We start from the raw sequence: 9010 nt of genomic DNA, 5'->3' as shown, positions 1-9010 counted from the left end.
ATAGTAATTGTGTATCAGTTTCCCAATATCACTGATGTCTGACCAATCCTTAATTTTCTCTACCAAGGTTAGCTCAACAGGATCTGGGAGTAACATCCACTATAGAAAAGCATGTCTGTCCTACATATTACATTTCTATGAACACTCTAAAGTTGAGCCCTCCTCAATAAAGCTCCAGGTGTATGTGATTTTGTCTGCACAAAGGCAACCAATGGACCGGACCGTAAATGACAATCAACTTCACATTTTTCAGCACCTGTTTAATTAATTAGGTCTGGACAATAATCAAGCTGATTTCTGAATGGGGTGGGGCCTTTGTCAGACAATGTGGCTATAAAATGGTTTGACAGACTCTGTGGAAGAATTGACAAGAATACCTTATGTCTATTTGGAGTGATGGGGTTTAGGCAAGTGTTTGCAGTGTCTGCAGTTTCTGCAGTGCTGCTTTTGATCGTGGCGTTTGGCTGTGTTGGTGATGCTTGGCTCTCCAGATGGTTTTATCCGAGATTGGGGTTTCTGCATGATGGAGTTTCATCCCAGTTTGACACTCAGAAACCAGTGCAAGAAGACCCTGCGGGAGAGGACCCTGTGGGACAAGAACCTAGTGAGCCCATTGTTGAGCCTGTGGGGCAGGAGCCCGTGGGACAGGAAACTAGCCAGGCTGAAGACCCTGAGAGCTTCCAGTCCAATCAGACATTTGAGAACCCTTTGACTTGGCTCTATCCTTCGATTGAGAAGCATGAGTGCAATTCTACAGGTTTTGAGTGGCTAAAGCAGGTGGCAGCCAACAGTGTGGTGGCTCGGTGTGGGCAAAGTGTGGTCCGTGTGGAGGTGAAACAGGAACTTCTGGGGATTGGCCGGCTCATCCAGCCAGAGCGTATCACTCTAGGAGGCTGTGCTGCCATTGAGGAGGACGCTGAAGCTCTTGTGCTCACCTTTGAATCAGAGCTGCATGGCTGTGGCAGTGAGCTGACGGTATGTCGCATTTGTTGTTTAACTTCCTGAAGGATGATATCATTATCTGATACATGATTTGTGATCTGTTCCTAGATGACTGAGGATGTGCTGATCTACACCTTCAGTCTTGTATATGAGCCAGAACCTCTTGCTAACATTTCTATATTGAACACCAGTAAAGCTATGGTTGATATTGAGTGCCACTACTTGAGGTAACTATTGTTGCATTCTTCACTTTGACAACATCTATAAATCTGAAGTTTAAGTAATGGTTTGTTTTGTGTTTCTAGGAATCATGAAGTGCGCAGCAATTCCCTTAAGTATGCTGTAAAACCTAGCAAGCCTGTGGGCCAAGAACCTAGCCAGGTTGTTATAAAGCCTGTGGTAGAGCCTGTGGGCCGGGAATCTAGCGTAGAGCCTGTGGGCCGGGAACCTAGCGTAGAGCCTGTGGGCCGGGAACCTAGCGTAGAGCCTGTGGGCCGGGAACCTAGCGTAGAGCCTGTGGGCCGGGAACCTAGCGTAGAGCCTGTGGGCCGGGAACCTAGGGTAGAGCCTGTGGGCCGGGAACCTAGGGTAGAGCCTGTGGGCCGGGAACCTAGGGTAGAGCCTGTGGGCTGGGAACCTAGGGTAGAGCCTGTGGGCCGGGAACCTAGGGTAGAGCCTGTGGGCCGGGAACCTAGGGTAGAGCCTGTGGGCCGGGAACCTAGGGTAGAGCCTGTGGGCCGGGAACCTAGGGTAGAGCCTGTGGGCCGGGAACCTAGTGAGCCTGTTGGAGAGCAGCCTGTGGGCCATGAACCAAATGAGATTTTGGGTAATGAACTTAGCCAGCCTTTAGGCCAAGAACCTAGTGAGCCTGTTGGAAAGAAGCCTGTGGGCCAGCAACCTAGCCATCTGTCTGTTGGCAAGCCTTTGGGTCAGGAACCAAGCGATCCTTTGGGCCAAGAACCTAGTCAGGTTGTTATAAAGCCTTTGGTAGAGCCTGTGGGCCGGGAGCCTAGCGTAGAGCCTGTGGGCCGGGAGCCTAGCGTAGAGCCTGTGGGCCGGGAGCCTAGCGTAGAGCCTGTGGGCCGGGAGCCTAGCGTAGAGCCTGTGGGCCGGGAGCCTAGCGTAGAGCCTGTGGGCCGGGAGCCTAGTGAGCGTGTTGGAGAGCAGCCTGTGGGCCATGAACCAAATGAGATTTTGGGTAATGAACTTAGCCAGCCTTTAGGCCAAGAACCTAGTGCGCCTGTTGGAAAGAAGCCTGTGGGCCAGCAACCTGTTGGAGAGCAGCACGTGGGCCAGGAACCTAGCCATCTGTCTGTTGGCAATCCTTTGGGTCAGGAACCAAGCGAGCCTTTGGGCCAAGAACCTAGCCAGGTTGTTATAAAGCCTGTGGTAGAGCCTGTGGGCCGGGAACCTAGCGCAGAGCCTGTGGGCCGGGAACCTAGCGCAGAGCCTGTGGGCCGGGAACCTAGCGCAGAGCCTGTGGGCCGGGAACCTAGCGTAGAGCCTGTGGGCCGGGAACCTAGCGTAGAGCCTGTGGGCCGGGAACCTAGCGTAGAGCCTGTGGGCCGGGAACCTAGCGTAGAGCCTGTGGGCCGGGAACCTAGCGTAGAGCCTGTGGGCCGGGAACCTAGCGTAGAGCCTGTGGGCCGGGAACCTAGCGTAGAGCCTGTGGGCCGGGAACCTAGCGTAGAGCCTGTGGGCCGGGAACCTAGCGTAGAGCCTGTGGGCCGGGAACCTAGCGTAGAGCCTGTGGGCCGGGCACCTAGCGTAGAGACTGTGGGCCATCCACCTGTTGGAGAGCAGCCTGTGGGCCCGGAACCTAGCCATCTGTCTGTTGGCAAGCCTTTGGGTCAGGAACCAAGCGAGCCTTTGGGCCAAGAACCTGGGGAGCCTGTGGGCCAGGAACCTAGCGAGCCTGTGGGCCAGCAACCTGTTGGAGAGCAGCATGTGATCCAAGAGCCTGTCGGCCAGCAACTTGTTGGAGAGCAGCATGTGATCCAAGAGCCTGTGGAACATGAACCTGGAGAGCAACCTGTGGGTCATGAGCCTGTGGGCCAGGAACCTAGTGAGCCTGTGGGCCAGGAACCTAGTGAGCCTGTGGGCCAGGAACCTAGTGAGCCTGTGGGCCAGGAACCTAGTGAGCCTGTGGGCCAGGAACCTAGTGAGCCTGTGGGCCAGGAACCTAGTGAGCCTGTGGGCCAGGAACCTAGTGAGCCTGTGGGCCAGGAACCTAGTGAGCCTGTGGGCCAGGAACCTAGTGAGCAGCCTGTTGGCGAGCCTCTGGGCCAAGATCCTTGTGAGCCACTGGGCCAAGAACCGAGTGAGCATTTTGGAGAGCCTGTGGGCCAAGATCCTAGTGAGCCTATGGGCCAGCATCCTGTTGGAGAGCAGCCCGTGGGCCAGGAACTTAGGCAGCAGCCTGTTGGCGAGCCTTTGGGCCAAGAACCTAGTGAGCATGTTGGAGAGCAGTCTGTGGGCCAAGAACCTAGTGAGCAGCCTGTTGGCGTGCCATTGGGTAAAGAACACAGTGAGCGTGTTGGAGAGCAGCCTGTGGGCCAGGAACCAAGTAAGCTTTTGGGTAATGAACTTAGCGAGCCTGTGGGCCAGGAACCTAGCGAGCAGCCTGTGGGTCAGGAACCTAGCCAGTCTGTGGCCCAAGAGCCTGTGGGCCATGAACCTGGAGAGCAGCCTTTGAGCCAGGAACCTGTTGGAGAGCAGCCCGTGGGCCAGGAACCTAGCCATCAGTCTGTTGGCGAGCCTTTGGGTCAGGAACCTAGTGAGCATGTTGGGGAGCCTGTGGGCCATGAACCTGGAGAGCAACCTATGGGCCAGGAGCCTGTGGGTCAAGAACCTAGTGAGCCTGTTGGAAAGCAGCCTGTGGGCCAGCAACCTGTTGGAGAGCAGCCCGTGGGCCAGGAACCTAGCCATCAGTCTGTTGGCGAGCCTTTGGGTCAGGAACCTAGTGAGCATGTTGGGGAGCCTGTGGGCCAGCAACCTGTTGGAGAGCAGCCTGTGGGCCAGCAACCTGTTGGAGAGCAGCCTGTGGGCCAGGAACTTAGCCAGCAGCCTGTTGGTGAGCCTTTGGGTCAAGAACCTAGTCAGCATGTTGGAGAGCCTTTTGACCATGACCCTGTGGGTCAAGAACCTAGCGAGCCTGTGGGCAGGGAACCTAGCGAGCCTGTGGGCCAAGATCCTAGTGAGCGTGTTGGAAAGCAGCCTGTGGGCCAAGGACCAAATGAGATTTTGGGTAATGAACTTAGCGAGCATGTGGGCCAGGAGCCTAGCCAGCCTTTGGGCCATGGTCCTAGTGAGCATGTTGGGGAGCCTGTGGGCCAGGAACCTGGAGAGCAACCTGTGGGTCATGAGCCTGTTGGTCAAGAACGTAGTGAGCCTTTGGGCCAGCAACCTGTTGGAGAGCAGCCTGTGGGCCAGGAACTTAGCCAGCAGCCTGTTAGCGAGCCTTTGGGTCAAGAACCTAGTCAGTATGTTGGAGAGCCTGTTGACCATGACCCTGTGGGCCAAGAACCTAACGAGCCTGTGGGCCGGGAACCTAGCGAGCCTGTGGGCCAAGATCCTAGTGAGCGTGTTGGAGAGCAGCCTGTGGGCCAGGAACCTGGAGAGCAACCTGTGGGTCATGAGCCTGTGGGTCAAGAACGTAGTGAGCTTGTGGGCCAAGAACCTAGCGAGCCTGTGGGCCAGCAACCTGTTGGAGAGCAGCCTGTGGGTCAGGAACTCAGCCAGCAGCCTGTTGGCGAGCCTGTGAGCCAAGAACCTAATGAGCAGCCTGTTGGTGAGCCTGTGGGTCAGGATCCTGGCAAGCCTATGGGTCAGGAACCTGGTGACTCTGTGGGCCAGGAACCTAGCAAGCCTTTGGGCCAAGAATCTAGTGAGCATGTTGGAGAGCCTGTGGGCCAAGATCCTAGTGAGCCTGTGGGCCAGCATCCTGTTGGAGAGCAGCCCGTGGGCCAGCATCCTGTTGGAGAGCAGCCCGTGGGCCATGACCATGTGGGTCAAGAACGTAGTGAAGATGTGGGCCAAGAACCTAGTGAGCAGCCTGTTGGTGAGCCTGTGGGTCAGGATCCTGGCAAGCCTATGGGTCAGGAACCTGGTGACTCTGTGGGCCAGGAACCTAGCAAGCCTTTGGGCCAAGAATCTAGTGAGCCTGTGGGCCAGCATCCTGTTGGAGAGCAGCCCGTGGGCCATGACCATGTGGGTCAAGAACGTAGTGAAGATGTGGGCCAAGAACCTAGTGAGCAGCCTGTTGGTGAGCCTGTGGGTCAGGATCCTGGCAAGCCTATGGGTCAGGAACCTGGTGACTCTGTGGGCCAGGAACCTAGCAAGCCTTTGGGCCAAGAATCTAGTGAGCCTGTGGGCCAGCATCCTGTTGGAGAGCAGCCCGTGGGCCATGACCATGTGGGTCAAGAACGTAGTGAAGATGTGGGCCAAGAACCTAGTGAGCAGCCTGTTGGTGAGCCTGTGGGTCAGGATCCTGGCAAGCCTATGGGTCAGGAACCTGGTGACTCTGTGGGCCAGGAACCTAGCAAGCCTTTGGGCCAAGAATCTAGTGAGCCTGTGGGCCAGCATCCTGTTGGAGAGCAGCCCATGGGCCGTGACCCTGTGGGTCAGGAACCTAGTGAGCCTGTGGGCCAAGATCCTAGTGAGCCTGTGGGCCAGCATCCTGTTGGCGAGCAGCCCGTGGGCCGTGACCGTGTGGGTCAGGAACCTAGTGAGCCTGTGGGAGAGCAGCCTGTGGGCCAGGAACTTAGGCAGCAGCCTGTTGGCGAGCCATTGATTAAGGAACATAGTGAGCGTATTGGAGAGCAGCCTGTGGGCCAGGATCCAAGTAAGATTTTGGGTAATGAACTTAGCGAGCCTGTGGGCCAGGAACCTAGCGAGCAGCCTGTGGGTCAGGAACCTAGCCAGTCTGTGGCCCAAGAGCCTGTGGGCCATGAGCCTGGAGAGCAGCCTTTGAGCCAGGAACCTGTTGGAGAGCAGCCTTTGGGGCAAGAACCAAGTGAGCATGTTGAAGAGCCTGTGGGCCAGCAACCTATTGGAGAGCAGCCTGTGGGCCAGCAACCTATTGGAGAGCAGCCTGTGGTCCAAGAGTCTGTGGGCCAAGAACCTAGTGAACATGTTGGAGAGCCTGTGAACCAAGATCCTAGTGAGCCTGTGGGCCAGCATCCTGTTGGAGAGCAACCCGTGGGCCGTGACCCTGTGGGTCAGGAACCTAGTGAGCCTGTGGGAGAGCAGCCTGTGGGCCAGGAACTTAGGCAGCAGCCTGTTGGTGAGCCTTTGGGCCAGGAACCCAGTGAGCAGCCTGTTGGCGAGCCATTGGGTAAGGAACATAGTGAGCGTGTTGGAGAGCAGCCTGTGGGCCAGGAACCAAGTAAGATTTTGGGTAATGAACTTAGCGAGCCTGTGGGCCAGGACCCTGGCGAGCAGCCTGTGGGTCAGGAACCTGTTGGAGAGCAGCCTGTGGTCCAGGAGTCTGTCGGTCAAGAACCTAGTGAGCCTTTGGGCCAGCATCCTGTTGGAGAGCAGCCTGTGGGTCATGAGTCTGTCGGTCAGGAATCTAGCGAGCCTTTGGGCCAAGAACCTAGTGAGCCTGTGGGCCAAGATCCTAGTGAGCCTGTGGGCCAGCATCCTGTTGGAGAGCAGCCTGTGGGCCATGACCATGTGGTTCAAGAACGTAGTGAAGATGTGGGCCAAGAACCTAGTGAGCAGCCTGTTGTCGAGCCTTTGGGTCAGGAATCTAGCGAGCCTTTGGGCCAAGAACCTAGTAAGTATGTTGAAGAGCCTGTGGGCCAGGAACCAAGTGAGATTTTGGGTAATGAACTTAGCGAGCCTGTGGGTGAGCCTGTGGGCCAGGAACCTAGCGAGCCTGTGGGCCAAGAGCCTAGTGAGCCTGTGGGCCAGCATCCTGTTGGAGAGCAGCCTGTGGGCCATGACCATGTGGTTCAAGACCGTAGTGAAGATGTGGGCCAAGAACCTAGTGAGCAGCCTGTTGTCGAGCCTTTGGGTCAGAAATCTAGCGAGCCTTTGGGCCAAGAACCTAGTAAGTATGTTGAAGAGCCTGTGGGCCAGGAACCAAGTGAGATTTTGGGTAATGAACTTAGCGAGCCTGTGGGTGAGCCTGTGGGCCAGGAACCTAGCGAGCCTGTGGGCCAAGAGCCTAGTGAGCAGCCTGTTGGTGAGCCTTTGGGTCAGGAATCTAGCGAGCCTTTGGGCCAAGAACCTAGTAAGTATGTTGAAGAGCCTGTGGGCCAGGAACCAAGTGACATTTTGGGTAATGAACTTAGCGGGCCTGTGGGCCAGGACCCTAGCGAGCCTGTGGGCCAAGAACCTAGTGAGTGTGTTGGAGCACAGCCTGTGGGCCAGCAACCTGTTGGGGAGCAGCCTGTGGGCCATGAACCTGGCGAGCAGCCTGTGGTCCAGCAACCTAGAGGAGAGTCTTTGGGCCAGAAACCTAGCCAGGATGAAGACCCTGAGCGCTCCCAGTCCAAGCAGACGTCTGAGAACCCTTTGACTTGGAGCTATCCTGAAGTTGCAAAGCCTGAGCACAGGCCTACTGTGTCTGAGCGGCTGAGGCTGGTGGCGGCCAACAGTGTGTCGACTCAGTGTGGGGAGAGTGTGGTCCGGGTGCAGGTGAACCAGGACCTGCTGGGGATTGGCCGGCTCATACAGCCAGAGCATATCACTCTAGGAGGTTGTGCTGCCACTGAGGAGGACGCTGAAGCTCATGTGATCACCTTTGAATCAGAGCTGCATGGCTGTGGCAGTGAGCTGACGGTATGTCACATTTGCTGTTTAAATTCCTGACTGTGAATCATTATCTTTGTGCTACATCACTTGTGATCCTGTTCCTAGATGACTGAGGATGTGCTGATCTACACCTTCACGCTTGTCTATGAGCCAAAACCTTTTGCGAACACTTCTATAGTGAAAACCAGTGCAGCTATGGTTGATATTGAGTGCCACTACTTGAGGTAACTATTGTTGCGTTCTTCACTTTGACAACCCATATCATTCTGAGGTTTGAGTAATGCCATAGTCCATGTTTGTTTCTAGGAATCACGATGTGAGCAGCAATGCCCTGAAGCCAACCTGGATCCCCAACATTTCCAACATGGTGAAAGAGGAACTCCTCTACTTCTCCCTGAGGTTAATGACTGGTAGGTAAACCTGACTGGAAGCCTCTTCCTTTGTGTAAACCCCCACTGACATGCCACTCCTCTTTCCAGCTGACTGGCAGTTTGAGAAGCCCTCCAACCATTACTATCTTGGTGACATGATCAACATGGAAGCCTCGGTCATGCCGTACCACCACGTTCCCCTCCGTGTCTTTGTGGACCGCTGTGTCGCCACCTTGGCGCCTGATGTCCACACTGTCCCTAGATATTCTTTCATTGAGGACCATGGGTGAGTTTAGTTGTCAGTTTGACTCCTCTTATATTACCTTAAATGTAACCCCTGAAGCCTAACGTTGACCCTTGGTCTCCTCAGGTGTCTGGTTGATGCCAAGTTGACCGGCTCCAGCTCCCAGTTCCTGTCCAGATCCCAGGATGACAAGATCCAGTTTCAGCTGGAGTCCTTCAGGTTCCAACCACAGATTGATTCCCAACAGCTCTACATAACATGTCATCTGAAAGCATCTGCAGCCTCTTCCCCCATTGATGCTGAGAACAAGGCCTGCTCTTTCACAGATGGGTATGTATAAGCTGGGTTGTGGGTATAGTACCTTTGACATGCTGCTATATAAAGTAACCTTCATATTTATCTGTAGCTGGAAGGCTGCTGGTGGGGATGACCTGGTTTGTGGCTGCTGTGACTCCAGCTGTGCTGTGAGCAAGGCTAGAGATCTGGACAGTGATTTAGGTAAGTGTCAATCAAAGCCAGAGCTTTATTACCAGTTTAAAATGTAATGTATTCCATCACTGTTCTCTACTCTCCTCAGATATGCAGAAGGAAGGTGAAGCTACCTTGGGCCCTATCATGGTCCATGAGTAATATTACAAGAATCTTTCCTATTTTTAACTTTTTGAGGAGAATAAATCTGTTACAATATTCA

General features: G+C 55.1%; 1 protein-coding gene across 6 annotated transcripts; it reads left to right on the top strand.

Annotated features, from left to right (window-relative positions):
- Positions 1-356: 356 nt before the first annotated feature.
- Positions 357-9010, top strand: LOC124009907 (trithorax group protein osa-like). Of its 6 annotated transcripts, none has more exons than XM_046322160.1 (10): positions 357-975; positions 1051-1169; positions 1248-4732; positions 5003-7731; positions 7810-7928; positions 8011-8114; positions 8184-8361; positions 8446-8649; positions 8726-8817; positions 8897-9010. In XM_046322160.1, exons 1-10 carry the CDS (start codon positions 397-399, stop codon positions 8947-8949), a joined length of 7662 nt encoding a protein of 2553 aa, XP_046178116.1. In that variant the 5' UTR covers positions 357-396; the 3' UTR covers positions 8950-9010. The 6 variants fall into 6 exon arrangements, with proteins under 6 accessions (XP_046178116.1, XP_046178112.1, XP_046178111.1 ...); XM_046322156.1 differs by having other exon boundaries at positions 1248-7152; positions 7261-7731; XM_046322155.1 differs by having other exon boundaries at positions 358-975; positions 1248-4825; positions 4862-7731.

Source organism: Oncorhynchus gorbuscha, linkage group LG22 (genome assembly GCF_021184085.1).
Source record: "Oncorhynchus gorbuscha isolate QuinsamMale2020 ecotype Even-year linkage group LG22, OgorEven_v1.0, whole genome shotgun sequence".
Classification (NCBI taxonomy): domain Eukaryota; kingdom Metazoa; phylum Chordata; class Actinopteri; order Salmoniformes; family Salmonidae; genus Oncorhynchus; species Oncorhynchus gorbuscha.
The sequence above is the reverse complement of the archived record's forward strand: the minus strand, read 5'-3'. Positions and strand labels throughout refer to the sequence as shown.